Here is a 27,011-nt window from a genome sequence, read left to right as displayed (position 1 = left end):
TTTATCTTAGCTACTCTTGGCTACTCTTTCTCATTTCTGATGAAGGGCTTATGCTCGAAACATCGAATTCCCTATTCCTGAGATGCTGCCTAACCTGCTGTGCTTTAACCAGCAACACATTTTCAGCTGTGATTTCCAGCATCTGCAGACCTCATTTTTTACTCGAAAAGCACAGCAGTCAGGCATCATCCGAGGAGCAGGAAAATCGGCGTTTGGGCAAAAGCCCTTTGTTTTTCCTACCCGAAACCGATTTTCCTGCTTCTCGGATGCCTCTAACCTGCAGTGCTTTTCCAGCACCACTCTAATCTTGACTCCAATTTCCAGCATCTGCAGTACCCACTTCTGCTATTTGGCCCTTCAAGCCTGCTTTGCCATTCAACAGGATTATGGCTGATCGGATTGTGTCCTTAACTCCACTTTCCTGTCAACCCTTTTAACTCCCTTGATAATCAAGAATCTAACCTACCTCTTTTTGAAAAAAGTATTCAATGACTCTGCCTCCACTGCTAGCTAAGGAAGGGCACTCCAAAAGGTGGTTCGGTGGTTACTATTACTACCTCACAGCACCAAGGACCAAGGTTCAATCCTAGCCTTGGTGACTGCCTGAGTGGAGGTTGCACATTCTCCCCTGTGTCTGCATGGGAGTGCTCTGGGTTACTCCCACAGTCCAAAGATGTACAGGTTAGATAGATTGGCCATGCTAAATTGCCTGTAGTGTCCAGGGATGGCTGGATTAGGCACAAAAAATGCAGAGTCACAGGGATAGGGTGGAATCCTCTTTGGAGGGCCAGTGTGGATCCGATGGGATGAATAGTCAGCTCCTATGCTACAACTCCCAAGCCTCAGAAGAAAACAAATTTCATCTCTTCTTGTGTAGTTAAAAATACATTTGCCATCCCTGAAGGAGGAGGTCACAAGGATGGCTGGAATTTCAATCACTTCCATTCTCCTTCCACTGAATAAAACCACTTGTGATCAATTGGTAATACCTTTGATATTTTACTTATTGTTACTGCACCAAAGACCCAGTTTCCCCTGGCACCGAGGCCAAATGCAACACCCCAATTTTCTAAAATTAGATCAGAATTGTCAGATTCTGTGACTTCAGGTTATAGTCCAATATGTTTATTTGAAATCACAAGCTTTCTGAGCACTGCTCTTTTATCAGGTGAAGGCACAGAATTTATAGGCAGAGAGATCACTGCAAGATGATTCTAGGTAATTACCTAGAATTATCTTGTAATAATCTCTCTACCTATAAGTTCTATGCCTGTGCACTTCCCTCCACTTCACTTGACGAAGGAGCAGTGCTCAGAAAGCTTGTGATTTCAAATAAGCATGTTGGATTATAACCTGGTGTCATGTGACTTCTGATTTGGTCCACCCCAGCGCAACACCAGCACCTTGACATCATCAGAAGAATTGAACCTGGAAAAATATAGTGCTACACCAGGCAACACAATTATTCAAGTTAACTTCTGAGCTAATTTAACAGAATATCCTCCCTCTCTCTATTATTCTCAACACTCCTTGCAAACTGTACTAGTGGTCAGCACTGCCGCCTCACAGTTCAATTCCTGCCTCAGGCAACTGTCTGTGTGGAGTTTGCACATTCTCCCAGTGTCTGTATGGGTTTCCTCCGGGTGCTCCGGTTTTTTTTTAAAGATTAGATTACTTACAGTGTGGAAACAGGCTTCGGCCCAACAAGTCCACACCGCACCGCCACCCACCCGCCACCCACCATACCCCTACATTTACCCCTTACCTAACACTAGGGCAATTTAGCATGACCAATTCACCTGACCCGCACATCTTTGGACTGTGTGGAGGAAACCCACGCAGACACGGGGAGAACGTGCAAACCCCACACAGTCAGTCGCCTGAGTCAGGAACTGAACCCGGGTCTCTGGCGCTGTGAGGCAGCAGTGCTAACCACTGTGCCACCGTGCCGCCCTAAATTCCCACAGTCCAAAAATGTGCAGATTAGGTGAATTGGCTATGCTAAATTACCCATAGTGTTCAGGGATATGTGGATTAGGTGCATTAGTCAGGGCTAAGTGCACAGTAATAGGGTCGAGGAATGAGTCTGGGTGGGTTACTCTTCGGAGGGCCAGTGTGGACTTGTTTGGCCCAAAGGGCCTGTTTCCATTCTGTAGTAATCTAATCTAAGTAAAATTGAGAAGTGCACAAGATTTAAAATGGAAAAGTGATACTAACAACATGTGTTACTGACATCAGCGACAATACTTCCTACACAAAACAAGGGAAACAATGGCATTAGGTAAAGGTGGATAAATCCCCAGCACCTGATCAGGTGTACCCGAGAACTCTGTGGGAAGCTAGAGAAGTGATTGCTGGGCCTCTTGCTGGATATTTGTATCATTGATAGTCACAGGTGAGGTGCCAGAAGACTGAAGGTTGACAAACGTGGAGCCAGCATTTAAGAAGCCACCGGTAAAGACAAGCCAGGGAACTATACACTGGTGAGCCTGACATCGGTGCTGGGCAAGTTGTTGGAAGGAATCCTGAGGGACAGGATGTACATGTATTTGGAAAGGCAAGGACTGATTAGGGGTAGTCAACATGGTTTTGTGCGTGGGAAATCATGTCTCACAAACTGGAGTGAGTTTTTTGAAGAAGTAACAAAGAGGATTGATGAGGGCAAAACGGTAGATGTGATCTATAAGGCGTTCGACAAGGTTCCCCATGGGAGACTGATTAGCAAGGTTTGATCTTATGGAATACAGGGAGAACAAGCCATTAGGAATACAGAACTGGCTCAAAGGTAGAAGACAGAGGGTGGTGGTGGAGGGTTGTTTTTCAGACTGGAGGCCTGTGACCAGTGGAGTGACAAGGATTGGTGCTGGGTCCCCTACTTTTTGTCATTTACATAAATGATTTGGATGCGAGTATATGAGGTACAGTTAGTAAGTTTGCAGAAGACACCACAATTGGAGCTGTAGTGGACAGCGAAGGTTACCTCAGATTACAACAGGATCTTGATCAGATGACCCAATAGGCTGAGAAGTGGCAGATGGAGTTTAATTCAGATAAATGCGAGGTGCTGCAATTTGGGAAAGCAAATCTTAGCAGGACTTCTACACGTAATGGTAAGGTCCTAGGGTGTGTGCTGAACAAAGAGACCTTGGATTGCAGGTTCATAGCTCTTGAAAGTGGAGTCGCAGGTAGATAGGATAGTGAAGGCGGCGTTTGGTATGCTTTCCTTTCTTGGTCAGAGTATGGAGTACAGGAGTTGGGAGGTCATGTTGTGGCTGTACAGGACAATGGTTAAGCCACTATTGGAATATTGCGTGCAATCCTGGTCTCCTTCCTATCGGAAAGATGTTGTGAAACGTGAAAGGGTTCAGAAACGATTACAAGGATGTTGCCAGGGTTGGAGGATTTGAGCTACAGGGAGAGGCTGAACAGGCTGGGGCTGTTTTCCCTGGAACGTCAGAGGCTGAGGGGTGACCTTATAGAAGTTTATAAAATTATGAGGGGCATGGATAGGATAAACAGACAAAGTCTTTTCCCTGGGCTCAGGGAATCCAGAACTAGAGAGCGTAGGTTTAGGGTGAGAGGGGAAAGATATAAAAGAGACCTAAGGGAGAACCTCCTCACACAGAGGGTGGTACATGTATGGAATGAGCTGCCAGAGGAAGTGGTGGAGGCTGGTACAATTACAGCATTTAAAAGGCATTTGGATGGGTATATGAATAGGAAGGGTTTGGAGGGATATGGGCCGGGTGCTGGCAGGTGGGACTAGACTGGGTTGGGATATCTGGTCGGCATGGACAGGTTGGACCGAAGGGTCTGTTTCCATGCTGTACATCTCTATGACTGTAGAGACCTATATTTTTGTGGGTCTGGTAAACGGTTGCTGAGTCTAATCCAAAATGTGAAGAAAGCCAGTCTAAATCTTCAACTATACATGAAAGAGAGTAGGTAACGTCGAAAAACATAAATATGGCGCAGTGGTGCTTGGAAGCTTTACTTAAAATGTAGAAGCGTTTTTCAACACAAATGACATCTTCCCCAAACCCTCAGCCCTTCATCATCTGAAGTATTAGAAAGAAATGTCAGCTGATTTCCACAGACAGGCTGAGCGTTCCACCATTTAAAGATGTCAATATATTATTGAGAATCATATTCCAGATGTTTTCAAATTACACAAACATTTAAAATATACAAAATCCAGTAAAATGAGGTATTGGTTCAAATGGAAAAAATGGGAAGGCAGGAAAGGCGGGGGAGATAGCTGAAGAACAAATGATCAAACTGGCTAAAAGAATTTCGGATCCAAAAAGGAATATTTTTGAATCAGTTTGCAACCCAAAAGTGACAACTCACAATCCTGAATTTACCGGTACAGGCAGGATCAAGCAGAATGACCCCCTCATGTGGCAAAATCATTCTGTTTTTAGTTGAAGGGATTTAATTTGGGGAGAACGATTTGAAGGGAGGGTAAAAGAAACAAGCTCACCTGAGGTGTTGCAAGCTAATTTCCGACTGAAATGTTTCAACTCGATTTTCCTCCTAAAATCTGAATAACCCGCGCTCCAAGAATTCCCGCCAACCCCGGAACCGCCAAACTGGGAGGAGACAGGGGTGGGAAGACCCGATAAATAAATAAAGAGCAGAATATGGATCCTGTGAGCACACAAGTATGTATCATTTCTATTTATAAGATTAAATATTGCCCGTTCCTTAGTAAATTTTAGAGTGGGCTGCATGCTAATGCAATGGACGTGTGTCTTGATTCAGGCCACCCCTCTCGAGGCGGATTTAAAACAGTCCAGGCGGAGAACTGCAACGCTAAATTAACTTTACGTCAGATATTCCGGATTTCCCCGAATAGATGATCGCGTGAGAACGTTTTACAATACGCAATTTTAGAACGAAGCATGTTAAAACAATAGAATAACGCTGTCTCATTCAAATAACTGCGAGTTTATTCCAATCTTCTATTTAAACCCCTTTCAACAACGACACTATGAGTCACGGTGGCCGAGTGGTTAAGGCGTTGGACTCGAAATCCAATGGGGTCTCCCCGCACAGGTTCGAATCCTGTTCGTGACGGTGTAGTTTCTTTTTAGGGAGGGAGGCGGTTAAAATACAATCCAGCATAATTTAACGTTCATGTTTTGCTCCTCGAAACGTTCACTTCTCACATAGCAGTCCCTACCTACTGGCATACTAAGGTACAAACTGCACATCTTGCTTTAGTGTTAATATTTCATAAAGTCCTCTCAACAGGTCAACCAAAACCATGAAAGATCACTTCTGAAAAGCTTATTACCTATTGTATTAAAAATCATATTCTGCTCACGATGAATTAAATAATCTTTTGATGACCCATTAGACAACAACCTTTAGATTAAAATGCTTCAGTATTTCTTACATGAAAGATTAACATCCATTTCCTTGATTATTATGTTGTGTTCAAATCGTCTTGTTTACATCATATTCCAGGTACTCAAGAGGAAAACAGTTGCTGCACTTTGGGGGAGGGTGACATCACATTCTAAGTATGAAAAACATTCATGGAACTAATTGCCACGACGAGTAAAACAATCACTGTACCTAACATTGCTTTATATTTTTCCATATTTCATGCAGAAATGCACAAGAGTTCCATTTGATTCCACCAGTTTGGATCAACATTAACCCAGCACATGAACCAAACACAATGAGAAAACATGTCTATATATCTCAACCTTTTTTTCCTTCATACACCTATCAGGCCCAATCTGAAGTATTGACATTCTTTCTGCCTCAGTCACTAACCTGGGAAATTAATGCAACAAGACTTCTTCAGAACAATTCAAACAGTCATACCAGATTCAAAACATCTCTCCCCAGATGCTGCCAAACGTGGAGTCTCTTCAGAATTTTTTAAAAAATTCAGACTTCCAGCACTTGCAGTTTTTTCCTTTTATGACTGGAAATTAATTTATCTCACAAATGTATGCCCAAGTAAATTTCTCCTGCCCTTCATTTGAAATCTAAAAAAAAATCAGTGGTCTCAGTGGACATCCTAGGATCTGAATGAGGTGACTGTAGAGAAAATTGATGTATAGTTAAGATTTTCCAAACTAATTTCTAGAAATGTTTCCAGCAGATCAGAAGTTGGCAAATATAACTGTTCTTTGAGAAAGGAGAGAGAGAGAAAAAGAAAGTAACTGGCCAATTATCCTGAAGTTAGTCATTAGTAAAGTGTTGGAATCTATTACTGAGGAAGTCTTAACACATTTGGAAAATTGTAAAATGACCAGTTGGATCAACAGGGTTTTGTGAAAGAGAAGTCATATTTGAAAATTTATTAGTTTTTTGAAGTTGCATGTTCTAGGGTAGATAACAGAGAGCCGGCAAATAGAGCATACTTGAATAACATGCAAGATAAGGGCTCGTGGAGATTGAGTTAATATATATGCATGAATAGAGGAATGGTTAACAGACAGGAAGCAGAAAATGGGATCAAACAGGCACTTTCAAGTTGGCAGTGGTCAGTAGAATTGGTGGAATTCTGCAAGTGTGGAAAAGGACATGGAAGACCTAGAATGTAGGGAATTAGATGGTGACATCTTGAAAAATGTCCCTATTACAGAGAAGGAAGTGCCGGATGTCTTGAAACTGGGCTGGGGAAGCCCAGGTTTAAGTTCCACCTGCTCCAGAAGTGTGTAATAACATTGCCGAACGGGTTGATTAGAAAAATAATATCAAATTTGAAAAGTATGGACTAAGCAACCAAATGTAATATTTCCAAGCTTGCAGATAATATAAAGCAGAGCAGGAATGTGTGTTGTAAAGGAGATGCAAACTATTTTGGCTCGAGAAATCGTGGATGCGTTGGTGATTATTTTCCAGAGTTCGATAGATTCGGGGTCGGTTCCTGTAGATTGGAGGGTGGCTAATGTTGTACCACTTTTTAAGAAAGGTGAGAGAGAGAAAACAGGAAATTATAGAGCAGTTAGTCTGACCTCAGTGGTGGGAAAGTTGCTGGAGTCTATTATAAAGCAAGAAATTACAACACATCTGGATAGTAGTAACAGGATAGGTCAGAGTCAGCATGGATTTATGAAGGGGAAATCATGCTTGACTAATCTTCTGGAAATTTTTTGAGGATGTAACTCTGAAGATGACGAGGGAGATCCAGTGGATGTAGTGTACCTGGACTTGCAGAAAGCTTTTGATAACGTCCCACATAGGAGGTTAGTCAGCAAAATTAGGGTGCATGATATTGGGGGCAAAGTACTGACTTGGATTGAAAATTGGTTGGTGACAGGAAACAAAGAGTAGTGATAAACGGCTCCATTTCAAAATGGCAGGCAGTGACCAGTGAGGTACCGCAGGGATCATGCTGGGACCACAGCTTTTTATAATATATGTTAATGATGTAGAAGATGGTATTAACAAAAACATTAGCAACTTTGCTGATGATACTAAGCTGGGTGGCAGGGTGAAATGTGAGGAGGATGTTAGGAGATTACAGGGTGACCTGGACAGTTAAGTGAGTGGTCAGATGCATGGCAGATGCAGTTTAATGTGGATAAATGTATGGTTATCCACTTTGGTGGCAAGAACAGGAAAGCAGATTACTACTTAAATGGAATCAATTGAGGTAAAGGGGCAGTACAGAGAGATCTGGGTGTTCTTGTACACCAGTCAATGAACGTAAGCATGCAGATACAGCAGGTAGTGAAGAAGGCTAATAGCATGCTGGCCTTCATAACAAGAGAGATTGAGTATAGAAGAAAAAATGTTCTTCTCCAGCTGTACAGGGCCTGGTGAGACCACACCTGGAGTACTGTGTGCAGTTCTGGTCTCCAAATTTGAGGAAAGACATTCTGGCTATTGAGGGAGTGCAGCGTAAGTTCACAAGGTCAATTCCTGGAATGGCGGGACTACCTTACACTGAAAGACTGGAGCGACTGGGCTTGTATACTCTTGAGTTTAGAAGACTGAGGGGGGAACCTGATTGAGACATAAGATTACTAAAGGATTGGACACTCTGGAGGCAGGAAACATGTTTCCGCTGATGGGTGAGTCCCGAACCAGAGGACACAGCTTAAAAATACGGGGTAGGCCATTTAGGACAGAGATGAGGAGAAACTTCTTCACCCAGAGAGTGGTGGCTGTGTGGAATGCTCTGCCCCAGAGGGCAGCGGAGGCCTGGTCTCTGGATTCATTTAAGAAAGAGTTGGATAGAGCTCTCAAGGATAGTGGAATCAAGGAGATAAGGCAGGAACAGGATACTGATTAAGGATGATCAGCCATGATCATATTGAATGGTGGTGAATGGCCTACTCCTGCACCTATTGTCTATTGAAACGCATAAAAGTGGAGAAGTCCCCAGGACCTGATCAGGTGGGAAGCGATTGCTGAGCCTCTTACTGAGATATTTGTATCATCAATAGTCACAGGTGAGGTGCCGGAAGACTGGAGGTTTGCTAATGTGGTGCCACTGTTTAAGAAGGGTGGTAAGGATAAGCCAGGGAACTACATACACACCTGACGTCGGTGGTGGGCAAGTTGTTGGAGGGAATCCTGAGAGACAGGATGTACATGTATTTGGAAAGGCAAGGACTGATTAGGGATAGTCAACATGTCTTTGTGCATGGGAAATCATGTCTCACAAATTTGATTGAGTTTTTTGAAGGAGTAAGAGAATTGATGAAGGCAGAGCAGTAGACGTGATCTAATTGGACTTCAGTAAGGTGTTTGATAAGGTTCCCCATGGGAGACTGGTGAGCAAGGTTAGATGTCATGGAATACAGGGAAAACTAGCCAGTTGGATATAGAACTGGCTCCAAAGTAGAAGTCAGAGGGTACTGGTGGTGGAGGGTTGTTTTTCAGACTGGAGGTCTGTGACCAGTGGAATGCCACAAGGATCGGTGCTGGGTCCTCTACTTTGTCATTTATATAAATGAATTGGATGTGAACATAGGAGGTATAGTTAGTAAGTTTGCAGATAAACCAAAATTGGAGGTGTAGTGGACAGCGAAGAAGGTTACCTCAGATTACAACAGGATCTTGATCAAATGGGCCAGTGGGCTGAGGAGTGGCAGATAGAGTTTAATTCTGCGTTTTGGGAAAGCAAATCATAGCAGGACCTATACACTTAATGGTAAGGTCTTTAGGAGTATTGCTGAACAAAGTGACCTTGGAGTGCAGGTTCATAACTCCTTGAAAGTAGAGTCACAGGTAAATAGGATAGTGAAGGAGGCATTTGGTATGCTTTCCTTTATTGGTCAGAGTATTGAGTACAGGAGTTGGGAAGTCATGTTGCAGCTGTACAGGACATTGGTTAGGCCACTGTTGGAATATTGCGTGCAATTCTGGTCTCCTTCCTATCAGAAATATGTTGTGAAACTTGAAAGGGTTCAGAAAAAATTTACAAGGATGTTGCCAGGGTTGGAGGATTTGAGCTATGGGGAGGGTTGAATAGGCTGGGGCTGTTTTCCCTGGAGCGTCGGAGGCTGAGGGGTGACCTTATAGAGGTTTATAAAATCATGAGGGGCATGGATAGGGCAAATAGACAAAGTCTTTTCCCTGGGGTGGATGAAGCACTAGAGGGCATATGTTTAAAGGTGAGGAGGGAAAGATATAGAAGAGACCTAAGGGGCAAGTTTTTCACACAGAGGGTGGTACATGTATGGAATAAGCTGCCAGAGGGAGTGGTGGAGGCTGGTACAATTGCAACATTTAAGAGGCATCTGGATGGATACATGAATAGGAAGGGTTTGGAGGGATATAGGCTGCTGCTGGCAAATTGGAGAAGATTACGTTGGGATATCTGGTCAGCATGGATGAGTTAGACCGAAGGGTCTGTTTCCATTGCTGTACATCTCTATGACTGTGTGACTCTAAGTGTAACATCAGTGATGCAGCCTCAGCTATTTACAATTTACATTAATAGCTTAGACAATGAGACAGACGGTAATACAACTAAGTTCTGTTATGGCATAAAGCTAGGTCAGGAGGCAAGCTGTGAAGACACAATCATTATGGACAGGTTAAGTAATTGGGCAATGGGTGGGGTGGCTAGATAGAGGTTAATGTAGGTGTGAGTGTAATTTTGTTTATTTTTTTGAAAATCTTCTATTCTGAATACTAATGAGACTTTAAATGTTAATGTTCAGAGATACGTGTGCATGTACAAAGGAATACAAAAAATTAGCAGGCAAATACAAGAGTAAAGTCACCTCGCTCCGATAGTTTAGGCTTTGGGGAGACCACATCTGGAATATCTTAGAATAGTCACAGCACACACAGAGGCCAATCAGTCTTGTCCACACGTTCTCTACACAGGAGCAGTTTGCTTAGTGCAACACCTCAGCCTTATCTTCATTGCCAAGCACAATGAGATGACAGGATTTTCCGATAAGAGGCTGAGTAAATTGGATCTATACTGTCTAGAGTTTAGAAAAATGAAAGGCAATAGCTCTGAAACATGGGGAATCTGAAGAGAGTTGACACAAAGTAGTTGTTTCTGTTAGTTGGGGAAATGGGCCACACTCTCACACTATGATATTAATTGTTTAATCTGGGACGAGAAGACGTTTCTTCTTTCAAAAGGCTGTGAATCAACACTGCAGAGCATTGCAGATGCTCAACTGTTGGGTAGGTTATGGGGCAGCACAGTGGTTAGCACTGCTGCCTCACAGTGCCAGACACCCAGGTCTGATTCCGGCTTCAGGTGACTGTCTGTCTGTGTGGAGTTTGCACATTCTCCCCGTGTCTCCATGGGTTTCCTCCCACAGTCCAAAAGATGTGCAGGGTAGGTGAATTGGCCTTGTTACATCGCCCATAGTGTAGCTTGGGTGCATTAGTCAGGGGTAAATGTAGAGGAATGGGTTTGTGTGGGATACTCTTCGGAGGGTTGGTGTGGACTTCTTGAGCTGAAGGGCCTGTTTCCACACTGCAGGGATTCTGTAAAATTCTATACTCAAGCTGGGGGAGTCAAATTTCTCAGGCCATCTAACGATATGGGAAGCTGACACGAAAAGGAGTTGAGACAGGTAGTTAGTTGGGATCTTACTGATTAGTAAAGCAGATTTAAGTGCTGTTTGGCCTACTCCTACTTCTTTTTCTTACATTCTATGACCCTCAGTATCTGATGTCTTATGGTCCTCAAAATTAGCATCAACCTGCTTCTATCCTGCCCTATTGTTACACATGACATTGCATTTTTCACCCTAACAACAATAACTTGGATTTATACAGCATTGTTAAAATGGTAACAATGACTCACCAGGCATGATCAAACAAACTGGACACCAAGTCACATAGTCAGTTCTGGCAACCAAGCACTTCACCAAAGTGTTAGGTTTCACAAAGAAACCCAAACATACAAATAGAAAGCAGGAATTTTCAGCATTGCTTCACCTGAGGCCCACTGAAGATGTTACCTAGTGGGGTAACGAAACGTCTAGAAATGAACCTTCCAGCTCAGCGAGCAAACCTACATCCAAAACCTCAACCTGAGCTGCAAATCTTCTCAAAACTCGTTTCACAAAGTGTCCTACAGGAAGGAGGAGGAGCAAACTTCCACCAAGAATGGCAGCACTTTACCTTTAGAGTCCATTCTTCATGTATGAATCTACTGAAACTAAAAATCACACAGCACCAGGTTATAGTCCAACAGGTTTATTTGGAAGCACTCGCTTTAGGAGCGCTGCTCCTTCATCAGGTGGTTGTGGAGTATGAGATCGTAAGACACAGAATTTATAGCAAAAGTTTACAGTGTGATGCAACTGAAATTATTTATTGAAAAAGACCTGGAGTGTTTGTTAAGTCTCTCGTCTTTTAGAAAGACCATGTTGGTTTCAGCTCTTTCATCCATAAATCCCAGAACTTGTTTTTTAAAAGTTACACTCTCAAGTGAATTTTAATAATAGGTGCCATGTCAGCTCAAATAATGCATTGAAGGTGTGAGGTGCCCTGTGTGAGGCTGTCTGTGCCTCAGTTTCAGACTGATTCCATTTCTAAAAAAAAAATAGAAATAGAAATCTTACATGGATTCATGCAGTTTTAGAGCAAAATAAGATGTAATTCTGCAAGTACAAATTCATCCCACAAACAGGTGTGTGTGTGTGTGTGTTGCAGTGGGGTCAGCTGTTGTGTCACCTGAACCCAAGATCCCAGTTGTGGCCATCCCCATGGGTACCAAATTTGGTTATCAGCCACTTTGCATCATTGCCTATCCCGAAGTCCACCTTGGAGTATGGTCACCCGAAGGTCTGAGGTCAAATGTCCCGGACTGCTGAAGTGTTCCCCAACTGGGAGGGAACACTCCTGTCTGTTGATTGTTGTGCGCTGTCCATTCATTTGTTGCCATAGCCTCCATTTGGTCTCACCAACATACCATGCCTCAGGGCATCCTTGCCTGCAGTGTATGAGATAGACAACACTGGCTAAGTCACATGAGTATATGCTGCGTCCATGGTGGGTGGTGCCTCACGTGTAACGGTGGGATCCATGTCAACGCTCTGACATTTCTTGCAGTGTCTGCTGTGACAGGGTTTTATGGTATTGTCCTGAAAGCCCGGCAGTTTGCTGTGAACAATGATCTGTTTGAGGTTTGCTGGTTGTTTAAAGGCACGAAACAGAGATGTGGGGAAGGTCTTAGCGAGGTGCTCATACTCATTGATGATGATGTGTTGCAGGCTGCGAAGAATGTGGTATAGTTTTTCAGCTCCTGGGAAGGGTACCCTGTCAGTTGCAGCTCGTCTGTCTCCTGAGGAGGTCAGTACAGTTTCTCACCTTGGCACGACAGAACTGGTGGTCGATGAATTGAGCATCTTGGGCTGTTCTTATGAGAGCATCCTTGAGTACTTCCAAATGCCCATCATGTTCCTCCTCATCTGAATAGATCCTGGGTACGTGCAGGGGATGGCTGTTTTAACGTGTTTCAGGTGGAACTGAAGAAGTGTAGCATCGTGAGGTTATCCGTGGGTTTGCGGTAGAGTGATGTGCTGAGGTGCCCATCCTTGATAGATATGCACGTGTCCAAGAATGAGACATTGGTGAGACCGAGCAGAGGCTACAGCAAGGGATGAAATGGACACCGCACAACAGTCAACAGACAGGAGTGTTCCCTCCCACTCCAAGAACACTTCAGCGGTCCAGGACATTCAACCTCGGACTTTCAGGTGACTATCCAAAGTTGCCTTCGGGACAGGCAACAACGCAATGTGGCCGATAAGGGACGGCCTCAACCACCATCTTGGGTTCATGTCACACTACAGGTGACCCCACTACACCACACACATCCTACGGACTCATACACAAGCTCTCTTGCATATGCTCACACTTATACCCTTTACACTCACCCACACTCTCACATAAGTTTGTGGGGTGAACTTGTACTTGCAGAATTACATTTTATTTTGCTCAAAATCTGCATGAACCCATGTAAGATTCTGTAAAACCCTTTTTTAGAAATAGAATCAGTCTGAACATTGGGGCACAGACAGCCTCACACAGGGCACCTCACACCTTCAATACATTATCTGAGATAACATGGCACCTATTGTTAAAGTTCACTTGAGAATGTAACTTTTAAAAAGGTTCTGGGATTTACATAAGAACTGAAACCAACATGGTCATTCTAAAAGAGGAAAGACTTAAACAATCCAGGTCTTTTTCAATATATAATTTCAGTTACATCACACTATAAACTATAAATTCTGGCACCACCAATCTGACACTCCACAACCACCTGAAGGAGCAGCGCTCTGAAAGCTAGTGCTTCCAAATAAACCTGTTGGACTATAATCTGGCGTTGTGTGGTTTTTAAACTTTGTACACCCCAGTCCAACACTGGCACCTCCAAATCATCGAATCTACTGAAGATACGTCACCTGAAAAGAAAATCACAATCAAATTCAATCTAGTCCTGGCCAAACATCTGCACGTACTGACATTTTCTAGCAAATCTGTGTAACAATAAAGATCTGGGCAAGGACATGATGATACAAAATTTAACCCAAGCCACCAAAGTCAATATTAGGGACAAGTGACCCAAAGCTTAGTGAAGGAAGTAGAAGGGAAAGGAAAGGAAGGTAAAAAAGGAATAGAGAGATGGAAATTTGGATAAGGAATTCCAAAGCCCAAGGCCCTGGTACGTGTATGGAATGAACTGTCAGAAGTGGTGGAGGCTGGTACAATTACAACGTTTAAAAGGCATCTGGATGGCGATATGAATGGGAAGGGTTTAGAGGATTATGGGTCAAATGCTGGCAAATGGGGTTAGATCTATTTAGGATAGTTGGTTGGCATGGATGGGAAACCGAGGGGTCTGTTTTCATACTGTACATCTGACTCTGTGGTGGCTACTCCTTCAGCTGCCTACGTAGTGGACATTAAAGTTGTGGATGCTGAAGAACACAGATCTTGGGGTGGTTTTAAATGGCTGGAGGAGGTGACAGAGAAAACGAGGGACATAGGGACTGGAGATCAGGAGGGGTATAAGGGCTTGAGGAGGTTACAGATAGGGATAGATGTAGGGGCTGAAGGAAGTTAGAGATAGAGAGGAGCGTAGGGTGTTGTAGGAGATAGAGTCATACAGCACAGAAACAGACCCTTTGGTCCATTTTGTCCACGTCAACTAGATATCCCAATATGGCCTAGTCCTAATTTGCCAGCATTTGGCCCATAGCCCTCTAAACACTTTATTCACATACCCATCCCATTGCCTTTTTAAAAAGTGTAGTACCAGCCTCCACCACTTCCTCTGGCAGCTCATTCCACGTATGTCCCATCCTCAGGTTAGTATTTGGTCTTTGTCTCTTTTCCACCTCAGGTCCTTTTTAAAATCTTTCCCCTCTCATCTTAAACCTATGCCCTCTAGTTTTGGACTCCCCTACCCTTGGGGGGGGGGGGGGGGGGGGGGGGGGGGGAGAAAGACCTTGCCTATTCACCTTATTCATGCCCTTGATTTTAGAAATCTGTATAGAAAAAAAGTCACCCCTCAGCCTCCTACACTCCAGAGAGGAAAAAAAAAGCCTCCGCCTATTCAGCCTCTCCTTATAGATCAAACCCTAGCGTCCTAGTCACAGATATACAGAAGGATATAGGGGATTGTAGAAGGTTGGGGGGGGGGTCGCCACAAAGCAATTCACAAAAGGATGAGAGGACGAGAGCAAATATCTGGCATACTTTTTGAAGAATTCTGTGGAACTTTAAAAAACAAATAGGAATTACAACAAATAGTGGTTGTTTAAGCTTTTGATATATTTCTACATACACCTTTAAGTTAGTTCAAAACAGGAAGTCTGCTTTTTCACAAATTAGAAGTTCATATTCTAAGGCTACATTAAGTACAAAAGGAAAATGCAGTCTAATTGGGAGACTGTTTAAAAAGGAACAATACAAACTCCTTAGGAGGGAGCACAAAATGAATTTCCAATTTCTGTTAAAGTATAAATTTAACCTTCATTATCAAAGCCTTATTTTGGGAAATTTCCAAAACTCCAGTAGCCAGGTCTATTTTACAGAAGCACATCAAATACTATTTAAATACAACAGATCCAAGGACAAGACTTTGTATAATCAACCCTTCAAAATGTCATAACATTGCTCAATCTGAAGAAGTTTTCACGACTTGAGACCACAGTTTGACACCATCATGACTCACAGGCAAGGGATAGCCATTGGCCAACACATGGACACCACTGGCCTTGGAATGTCAGCTCAGCATGCACAGGGGTGGCAGCAGGGAAGGGAGGAAAAAAATAAGAGTCAAAACCTCCAATACTACAACAATGTGGAGAATCAGAAAACAACAACAAAAAAAATTGCTGGAAAAGCTCAGCAGGTCTGGCAGCATCTGCAGAGAAATCAGAATCAACGTTTCGGCTCCAGTGACTAAGGAAGGATCACTGGACCTGAAACATTAATTCTGATTTCTCGCCACAAATGCTGCCAGATCTGCTAAATGGCTCCAGCAAACTCTTTGTTTGATTTACAACATCCACTTTCAGTTTTTAAGTTGGTGTACAGGATCAGCCACTGGAACTGCAAAGAGTATGCAAACATTTCCCACCACCACCTACGTTTCCCCCCCCTCCACCCCAAAAAAGCCTGGTGGGCCAAAACTGGACTCAGTACTCCACGTAAATCTGACTTAAGCAGGGACTTCCTTAAAGTAGTTTTCAGGCGTATTGATTTTGCACTGCAGCATTCCATTTGCTTTATTAAAGTGATTGGACATATATCCAATATCTATTTTGGCTTCCAATTTGCATAGAGATCAGCTATTTTGTTCCATTCCTACATTTCGGTGCAGCTATCGCCACATCGACTGACATTTTGATTTGTACTGCCCAAGCAGAGGTTTAATTTGGCATTCATCCGTACAATTCTCCACTTTGCGTAAACCTCTCTCATATTTTGCAGATGAACACTACAAGAACAAGCTGACAAGACGAACAAGCCCATCGGGTATGTAATTAACCAGCCAATGTCACTCTGGTGGGCAAGTCCAAACATTTGAAACTGTGTACCAGAATGTAGTGCAGAATGCAACTAGCCCCGTGCTCAGCTGGAACAGAACGTCCTGGCTGAGGGTAGTGAGCAAAATGGAGAGGATAAACCATGCTGGAAGCAAGGTTGGTGAGACAGGAAAATAAAAGACTGGCACATGCACAGACAGCGCAAGTTGGGAGGGGAAAAAAAAAAGACACAAAGACCAAATACATAGTATGAGTTTTATTTCACAGATAATTTATGAAAAGTGTTTTGTTCATCATTAATACCAAGTGCCACAGCTTTTCAAATACATCACAACTAGTCAGCTACAGGAGACAATTCTGGACTGCAAACATTCGCCAATCACAAAATAAAACTTGTGTACTCAGAAGGTCCACCTTAAAAAGACACACACTGAGACAATACATAGCTTTATAAAATTAAAAAAAAAAGTACTGAATTGTTTTCTGGAGCAACATTAAAAAAAACACTTCATACAAGTTTGCTTGTTTTACTGCAAGATAACAGTTTCTAAAATACTATTTGATTTTCTATGCATATTATCCAATAGACAACAATTCCAATCAGCTGCTGCAGGACGATATTCCAGAGAGGATTAACACAGTGGCCAAATTCTGCTTTTCCATCCATCACATTGGAAGTTACTTTAAAGCTCCAAGAAGCTAGGTAAAAGATACCCACCCCTCTTCTCCCCCAGTGTAACCAAGAATTTAAATTTCTGCTCTGAGCAGAGGTAGGCAATCTCAGACTGGGCAGCAACCGGACAGATTATAGTTGACCTCAGCATCCTCTGGTTATGGAGGGACAAAACACATCAGGGTACTGCACCTGACTGCTTAAAAAGCAGTGACCATAACTGAAAAATATATTTTTTAAAAATCAAAAAGATAAGCCTGTCTGGAATGCCCTCAATCAAAAATGTCCCTCGATAAATGTAGAATGTCAATTTGGGACCAAATGGCCACTAGCTCCTTTTTGAGATATGCAGAGAGACAGAGAGAATTTTTTTTAAAGAAAAAAAACACATTATTTCCCAACGAGGATATTCTTAGGTATCTTTGTTTAGTCTCAAAGTCAAGGGTGTAAAACTGGAAATGGAAATAGCTCCTTTACGATTATACAGAATCCTTGGCACTAAATGAAAGCAGGCTTGGGAACACCGTCATCACTACAATAGCTTTCTGCACATAACTAGGCGATTTAAAGAAAAATCCTTTCTGACTGCATTTGGATAGATTTTAATCAAGGGCACTCAAAGTCACTTTTGTCACACAATTTCAGGAAAGATATACAGATGACTTAAAAAAAAACAGGACCAGACCAGATACTAACTACCTTTCTGCCCACAGCCAACCAGCAAGCTGGAAGTTTCATTTTTCTTAGCAATGTCAAGCCACCTCAAGATCCAAATGGAAACATCCAAAAAGGGACTGTGTGACACATGTTGCAAATCAATTGGTTTAAAACTTAAAATAAACTTGAGGGGAAGGCCCTTACTGCACCTTTGCATGTTAAATTACCAGTCGCCTGGGGGAAAAAAAAAGGTCATGATGGATTCCCTGGGTGTGCAGAGGGAGTGTCACAGTCATGTCACTTACTGCAAACTTTGGTGCACAAATTTGTATCTTAAGCCCTCCAAAAAAACATTTATGATGCTGGACAAAATATTTGGACTGATTATTAACCAGAAATCAGACATTAAAATAGCTTTTAGCTTGTTGGAAAACTCTCAGAATCCAGGAGGCCCAAGGTTTAGACACTGAAGTGGATTCCATGGAAAAATAAAAGTGACACTTCCTTGGATGGGTGTGATGACATTCCTGAGTCCACTCCCAAGTTGAATAGAAAGAGTATTCCTTCATGTTGTCCAAACACTGAAGGTCCTCTTAATTCAAAATAAATAGTGTAATTGTTATCCTTCTGAAACAAACCTTAAGCAATATCCCCTAGATTTGAACTCAAAAAATGACACACATTCAAGACCTATGGACTAGATTTCCCTACAATTTGAAAGGAGTAGGGAACTGCACAAGGGACTGTGATAAAGACTTGCTGGATCCGAACTCAGCTTTTTTAAAAAAAAAACTGCCCAGGACTGAATCAACACCATCGACCCAGTTTCTCGCCCAAACAAAAGTTAAACCGTGTTGCACACTTGCAAGGGGTTTTTGTAAACTTAAAATTTTGAATGCGGAAGGAGAGAATTCACCTATTTGTGGACAAAATTTAAAAATTCCCAGTCAAACAGCAAGACTGTAATCAAAATAATACATACAGACATGAGTTTTAGTTAGAATTTATAGGTTAACGGCATTTTCCCTCTCTTCATCAAGTTAGGACTTGAAGCACCACATTCTAAACCTGTTGCCAGTGACAAATCGGTCTGATCATTCTTGGCTACTTTCGGTCAAATGTAATAATTTGCAGTTGGTTAAAATGTCCAATATTAGGTACAGATACCAAAGTACTGATACCTAGTTCAGTCAGTTCCACTGAAACAAAGCCAGGTGAATTAAGTGTTTTTTTAAAATATACATGTTATACTTGGGCTTTTTAGGATCCCTTTCATTCATATTTTCTTTTTTTTTTGCAATCCTTTACTAGTTCAGCCTTCATTATAGTTTTGTGGCCTGCAAACATGCATTCAACATCCATCCACAGGAGAAAGTAGCCAGGTTACTTTTGAAGTTTACATGAAAAGATTCTCTCATACGTACACAGACAGACAGACTGTTTCAAAATCAAGATGGCATCCTGGTTACATCACACAATAAAATACTTACAAGATTTTAAAAGCAGGTTTAGTTACAGGATCAAAAAAGGCCAATCTTTTTGTTGTTTCCCCACTGGAGGCATCTCACTCCAATTTTGGCCATTCTTGCACAAAACTCTGTTCAGAGATCATTTGACATCAAGTTTAATAATTCAATTCAAGGCAAATCCAAAAGAAGGTAGGATTTAGGTTAAAGTGATTAATATTAGCACAGGTTCAAAGTAAAACAAAAAAAAAGGTGAATGCAATTGCAATGCCCTGTAGCAGTTGCAAATTAAATTCATCTCAGCCTGACTGGTCACTTAGTAAACCACACTTCAAGTGATTATTCATGTTCCACACATTACCCCACATCTCACTTGGGTTTTGTTAAAAAAAACTTTTTTGATCATGCCTGAACATAGACAGATTTTGTTTGCAGCAAATCAGAGTTATTTTGATTGCTTTCGTGGATATTAAGCCATATTGTACATACAGGACTAAAATCTATTTGTTTTAAGTTTGTCTGTGAGCTCTGCTCAAACAGAGCAACCTGAAAAGACTTTCCCTCCAAAATGATCACAGAAACACTTTTGTATTCTACACTCGACCACAGTGTAGCAGCAGCTTCTACAATAGAAATATTGTCCATTACTATTCTGTTTGCAACAAGGCAAAGAAACAAACATGTAAATCAGGTATCAGAGCACAACTCAAACCACTATCGGTAAGGTAAAATAGCGCCACCAATGTTAGTTTTCTCACGTGGCAGCAAGAACTGGAATGGGCATCAGAATTGTCCTTCTTGCCTTTAGTCTTTTAATCTTGAAAGAATAAATAAAAAACAATGGTTGTGACAAATGTTCTGTGAGCTGCAAGCTCATCCTTTACGCCAGTTCTTGAGCTGCATAAAAGCCGTTGGTCAAATGGTCCATAATGCAAATAGATGTGAAGATTCTGTAGAATTCTTTTTCCACTGAAGATATTCTAGTTAGGGCAAGGCCAAGTCTTGCTTTCTTTTCATTATGAACTTCATTCAAACAAAAAGGAACACATTGTGTTTGTTTTAAAAGATCTCCTCCACACCATGAGCAAAGATCATCACCAAACCAGGCTCCATGATCATGTCCTCTCCCATATGTTGGTTTTCACACGCCATCACCACCACTGCCTGCTTCCCTGGTATTCGTTTAGCTACATAGTTCTCGTAGTACCTGCGGTTCATTTGACGAGTCTCTAAAGTGGCCAGGCCCTGAGGCCAGTTCCTCTCATGTGCGTTTTCGATGAGATCATTGACTATGGACATTGGGCACCCGCTGTCTATGAGAGACCGCTTAATGACTGCTTGCAGAACTGCATCAGGGGTGGAGATCATGCCACCCCAGCGGGTTACTCTAGCAGGTTGCAATGAATTGACCCACCTACAATACAGAAGATACCATTCAGGTAATGTGTGCATTTTATTTAACAAAATAAACAAAATCCCTGTCAACTAAGCCCTACAAATTCAGATGAATAGAGCACACAGTTTCTTTTTTCCTTGCAACTTCACATCCTCATCCAGAAAGAGGGGTTGCAATAACAGGTTGCACATGACTGCTTCCTGACCCATCTGGGGCTCAGCACAGGGTGGGGAGTGGGGAAGGAGGGGCCAATATGACCAGCACCCGGTCACAGATAGGGTATTGCACGGAGACCACATTCTGCCTCAGCTCAGAGGGCTGCGCAATAGGATGTTGCCAACACTACAAAAATCTTCATCTTTTCCCTGCATGCAACTTGGTTCACATTTAAAATTTAGATTTTTTTTTAAAAAAAACTTTGCAGCCAAATGGACGGGGAAGATTAAAAAGGAGAGAGAAAAAGAAAGCTTTGTTTTCATATGGTGCCTTTCACAACCTCAGGAAGTCCTGAAGTACTTTACATTCAAATGAGGTACTTTTAAAGAGCTCAGTAGCTATTGTAACATAGGAAATGTCGCAGCCAATTTGCGCACAGCAAGGTCCCACAAAACAGCAATGCAATAAAGGCCAAATACCCCATTTACCTTCAAGTAAAAGCTGAAGTGATGTCGAGGTGAATACTGGCTAGAACAGTGGGAAAACGTGCTCTACAACAAAGTGTGCCCGTGGGACTGGTTATGTCCACTTAAGGGTGCAGATGGGTTCTCAGTTTAACGTTAAATATCTCATCCAAAAGGCAGTATCTTTGATGCATACACTTTATATTCCAGACTATAGGGTGGTAATCTATTTCCAAATCACTGCAAATAAATGCATGAGTGCAGCTCTGCCCCCACAGCTCTTTCTCCCTTCCCACCCTGTTACTGCAGCATGAAAGGTACAGTGGAAACTCTAGAATACATGCACCATTTAATACTTTTAAGCTTTTTCTTATTGGTTTCCCTTTATTCCTCTAGACAAGTTCCTGGGATAGGCCATTTTAGTCTTGGTCACCATTATATTAAGTGACACATTAGAAAAACAAATGGTTCCTCCCCACCATCCTCTCAGCCCTCAAGATGATTGAACAAAAAAAAAGTGTTTTGTCATTTATACAACTATTGCAGTTAGCTCCGGAACTAACTTAATGGACACAAGCATTGTAAAATGGTTGGAAAGGAAGTTTCCAAAAATGATCAACCGGTCAACATTACAAAGACGGTTAGATCAGAGTGGTGCTGGAAAAGCACAGCAGGTCAGGCAACATCCGAGGAGCAGGAAAGTCGACATTTCGGCCAAAAGCCCTTCATCAGGAATGCCCAAAACATCAATTCTCCTGCTCCTCGGATGCTGCCTGACCTGCTGTGCTTTCCTAGCACCACTCTAATCTAGACTCTGATCTCCAGCAGCTGCAGTCCTCACTTTCGCCCATTATAAAGACGGTTGCTAAATTAAGATATTAACGGATTTCAAAGACTTAGGACTTCCCAAAGTGCTTTATAGCCAATGAAATGCTTTTTTTGGAAGTCTGATTACTGTTGAAAACATTGCAGCCTCTTTTGTTTTTGCGCACAGCAGGCTCCTGCGAACAGCACTGTGATAATGCCCAGTTAGTTTGTTCATACACGGTGCTGGCTGAAGGGATAAACATTGACGCCAGGGAGAATACCTCACTTCAAATACTGCTCTTTTAATACCCACCCAAGATGGCAAACAGGGTCCTGATTTAACATTTCGTCTGAAAGATGGCACTTCCAACAATGCCACACTCCCTCAGTACTGCACCAGGTGTGTTGACCTAGATTTTATGCTAAAGCCTTGCAAACTGAAAAGAAAATGCATTTATATAGCGCATTTTGTGACCTCAGGGCATCCCAAAGCACTGTACAGCCAATGAAGTATTTTGAAGCACGATCACTGGTGTAATATGGGAAATGCAGCTGCCAATTTGCGCACAAACATGATAATGATCGGATAACCCCTTTTGTGTTGTTGACTAAGGGATAAATATTGGCCAGGGCACTGGGGCAATCTCTCCCTCTCTTCTTCAAAGTAGTACTCTGGGATCTTGTGTGTCCACTTGAGCAGATGGATGGGGCCTCAGTACTGCACAAGAGTGTCATCCTCAATCATATACTACTGAGCCACAGCCAACACCAAAGATGTTACTGGGATATTTAGTGATTGCTTTATACAGGATTATAATTATGCAAAGGCAGACGATATTGAAATTGAATTTAAAGAATGGATACAAGTCTAAATAGATCCTGCTTAAGTATCTTAATTTAGCTCAAATACCTCCATTTAAATGCTCTATATTCTGAACTCCTGCAGAAATAGGTCACAGATACAGAACAAGTATATTTAGGAAGTTAACTGGAAGACTGTTAGCAGCTTACAAAGCATGGACTGCTTATAATTCTCTAACATCTTAAAGTGGCTGGCTACAAAACAGCCAAGGTCTGGAAAGAAGCCAATGGTTTCCCTACTTAGTCACAGAACGGCAAAGGCAAAAGGACAAGAAACTGAACAGAAACATACTCTAGGATCTCATTGTACTCAATGGTTTCCTCCAAGTTCTGTAGATTTGGGTTTGCACTGCGGATAGCCCTCATGTACGCTTTCAAAAGTTGAATGTCTCGTTTCTGCAAAGTAAGGAAAACACATACACACAGAGTTGATCAATGATCGTCAATAGTCTGCCTTTAATCAGATGCTGACGGAGTTGCTGAGTATTGCTAGCTTGTTATTTTAAAGTTTTCTTTCAAGGACATATTGTCACCAAGGAAAATGCCCAAAAACATCAAGATACAGTTTGTCTACGGTCAGAAGCAAGTACGGGTCATTCTGCTATAACACGCGTTTCGTCAAAGCGAATTGGCTGCAATGCAACTGACAAATAAGGGACGTGGCTTCTGAAGTGCAAACTTTTAAAATGTGTGTTGGTTGTAACATGGATTGCATCACCAAAACTAAATACTAATTTTATTGCACAATTTTTATACAACACGGGTTCACACAAGAATGGAACCGTCACATTATAGAAGAACTACCTGTAGACAAAATATTCCAAATACGCCTACACCTTTGTCAATGCTATGAGACACTTCCCACTTACTTCATCTAACCCACCCCATCAATTTTTCTCTATTTTTATCTCTTTTTATTGGGTTGCAGATGTCAGCAGACCACTAGCATTTTGTCCCAAGGGCTTTATTTATCTGCAAGAAAGAAGTGACTGCCCATCAAATCGATGCCCATGCACTTGTTTAGTCAAGCTACAGTCAGTGATAGCAATAGATATCCTTCACTCTCTCAGTGTCAAGGCAAACTATTAAAAACTATAGAGCCAAAACCTTCCAAGCCTTGATAACTTAGTACAAGGTAGTGCGGTTCTACCCTTCAGAAAGACAATCTTCTTTGCCTGTTTAACAAAGCAGCAGCTCCTAAAGTCTTCAAGATCTCAGACAATTAACCACATACAGTGCCTACAGGTTATAAAGAGAGCAAATGTGCAAGTGAGGAAGCCAGCGGAGCAAGACAGCACAAGAATGGTGGTTTCTAATAAACAGTTCTCATTGAAAAGTGGAAACATTGCGTATCCATAAGAAAAATGGATAAATGAAAACAGATTGCAAGATCCTTTTCATTTGGAGGAGAGTTACTGAAATTTCACTTGTAATAATGCAATTTAGTTTGTGCGCATTGTCAATCGTTCCCTCACAAACAAGGCACTGCATAAAAGACTCACATAGGAGCATGCCACATGCTGCAAAGCATACATTGCTTTTAATGCTCCACTCTGCAAACTTTACAGCTCCCTCAGTCACAAAGAAACCATATGAAAGAAAAATCAAGCTGACTATAAACCCATTTGAGCAGGTTTCTTTGATAATTCCCAATGACTCCTCCTTAGAAGGAGCTTGCTCGGATTTGCTCGAGAGTTGGATTGCGCCCCGAGTGGTTTTGCTCTACAGCTTTAAACACGGCACTTCATATCAATGGCCTCACACAAATGTCACAGTGCAGTGGAAATGCAACTTTGACTCCTCAAAGCCAGAACTCACCTCTGTGTGATTAAGTGCAGGAAAGAGTTATGAGCCCCACAGAGCTAAAGGCTAGCACTTGGCCATCTTAACTCTGACATACCCAAAGTACATGTCCTTCACCAAACAACCCAAATACCTCACAGCACATTTTGGAATGATTGTGTTTAAAACATATTTTCAAAAATAAAAAAATATTTCATCATACAATATCATAAGTGAGTAAGTACAGCTGTTCCTGCCAAAAAAAAAAGCACTTAATACTCATCACTACTAACTCTGAAATAGACCTTAACCATATATCATGAGACATTTGGTGAGTTTTGGCCAATACAAAATGCCCATTTTAGAGGCAGACCTTTTAAGTGGTGAGGTCTACTCTTTCTAAAAAAAAAAAATTCCTTTTTGCTTCTCCAGGAGCACAGTAGAAGGGCATTTACATGATCAATAATAATGATATTAGCTAGTTCACATGGAAAGTCAGAACCTTGACAGCACCCAGGTTAAATATTTCAGTAGTATTGCTAGGCCATGTGCCAGCAAGTACCCACCTGCTCTGCCAGCTGATGTTTATGCTCTGCTGAAGCTTTCTCCAGTTCTGCAATCTTCCCCTGTTGTTGAAGTACCACTGTGCGAAGGTGTTTGGTACAGTTGTGGTTTGGTAGTTCATCTTTGGGCATTTCTAATCTGAAAAAGGGAAGACGACCAAGGTAAAATAACAGAACAGCAGAACCAATTACTATAGTTTCCCTAAAAACAAATCTTGTTAATTTTAATCAGCTAAGCAACAACAAATATGACAGTTAAAATAGCTCAATCTTTTGAGGATGCGTCCAAGAATCCTCCTTTTCACTCTGGAAAGGACTCGGCACCACGCTGCTGAATGAAGGGTGCGAGAGAACAGCACAGGTTCACTCAAGTCACAGATTCGCATCTCCTTGAATGGCCAGCTTGTTACTGACAGACACTCTCACTAGGCAGCACGGGTATGATCAGCACATCACTTGTGGAGAAGGGCAAATAAAAGGAGGGCAGGAAATGGGTAGGTCTTCCATGACAACAGACTCGAAATGGATTACAACATTAAGAAAACATCCAGAAGTCAGTTTATATTCGCCATACTTTCTCTTTATCTTATTTGTGCCTCCTGTACCATGAATCATTCGGAAGCCATGAGGGCCAAATGAGGGCAGAGAAATTGATCCTTCATGGCTGGGTGGGTTGTGAATGGGAGAAGAGGCAATGTTTTCTGCTTCCAACTACAATGAAATGATCCTTGGGAGGAAAGAATAAGCAGAGCTGGACATCAAACAGCTTCAGGATAGGACATGGTTATGATGCTGGTCGATAATCATGGTCTTCCAGGCTCAATGAAGAGTAGCCATTTAGATTAGATTCCCTACAATGTGGAAACAGGCCCTTCGGCCCAACAAGTCCACACCGACCCTCTGAAGAGTAACCCACCCAGACCCATTCCCCTCTGACTAAAGCACCTAACACTGAGCAATTTAAGAACAGTATCAAAAAAGTGTACAGCCACCCAAAGAGCTAACACTAGAAGACTAACGAAAGCAAAGTCAAATCACAACAAAGAAAAAGATAAACAATAGACAACTTTTCTTAACTCCCTGACAGCTGGTTTACCAGTACCCTATCCAGGTGACCGTTCATCATACATAAGCCAGATTATCGAAATCTCTAAGCCCGCCCTCAAACAGCCTTTTACCAAGATGACTGGAAGCACCTCACCACTGGGTTTGGGGAAGATAGATAAACTCAACACAAACCAGCAATTGGAGCTGGTCCCTTCCTTTGGCTCAGTAAGAACTATGTTCTACATTTGTTCACCTAAAATACAGGTGCATGTACAGTTCTGAAAGCTCGTTGTAAGAAACTCACCCACATCCCTGCTCACAGGTCACGGGTCGCTTCGGATTGTGCTCGCAATCATTGAGGTGAGAGGTCAACTGATCAAGCCGCACCACAGCTGTGCAGCCATAGCTGGCATTGTCGCAGGTGATCTGCAGTTTGGACAGCATGTTCCGCATGATGCGGGGAACGGGTCGAAGGTGGGCTAGAGTAACAACACTGCGATCCACCGGGCAGGTCTGCTGCTGGGAGAACCACTGGGTGATGCAGGCATTACAGAAAGCATGCTCACAGTGTGGTGCCTAGGAGAGAACAGAGGAGACAGCAAATGAACCAACGAGAGAGAGAGCGCGAGCGAGAACAAATAAAGAAAACTGCACCAGTCATCTGGGAATCCAATTTGTGGTG

The 27,011-nt window shown here is 42.3% G+C and overlaps 1 protein-coding gene and 1 non-coding gene across 2 annotated transcripts; one reads left to right on the top strand and one right to left on the bottom strand.

Moving 5' to 3' along the window:
* Positions 1–4,997: 4,997 nt before the first annotated feature.
* On the top strand, positions 4,998–5,079 carry trnas-cga (transfer RNA serine (anticodon CGA)). Its single transcript has one exon. It is a non-coding gene; the product is annotated as a tRNA-Ser (tRNA).
* An 11,619-nt stretch (positions 5,080–16,698) lies between these two features.
* LOC132813547 (E3 ubiquitin-protein ligase NRDP1-like) lies at positions 16,699–26,899 on the bottom strand. Its single transcript, XM_060823189.1, has 4 exons — positions 26,634–26,899; positions 25,286–25,421; positions 23,230–23,333; positions 16,699–20,667 (listed from the first exon to the last, which is right to left on the bottom strand). Exons 1-4 carry the CDS (start codon positions 26,780–26,782, stop codon positions 20,313–20,315), a joined length of 744 nt encoding a protein of 247 aa, XP_060679172.1. The 5' UTR covers positions 26,783–26,899; the 3' UTR covers positions 16,699–20,312.
* Positions 26,900–27,011: the final 112 nt, after the last annotated feature.

Source organism: Hemiscyllium ocellatum, unplaced genomic scaffold (genome assembly GCF_020745735.1).
Source record: "Hemiscyllium ocellatum isolate sHemOce1 unplaced genomic scaffold, sHemOce1.pat.X.cur. scaffold_3828_pat_ctg1, whole genome shotgun sequence".
NCBI classification, from domain to species: Eukaryota; Metazoa; Chordata; class Chondrichthyes; order Orectolobiformes; family Hemiscylliidae; genus Hemiscyllium; species Hemiscyllium ocellatum.
This window is presented reverse-complemented; position numbering and strand designations above follow the sequence as displayed.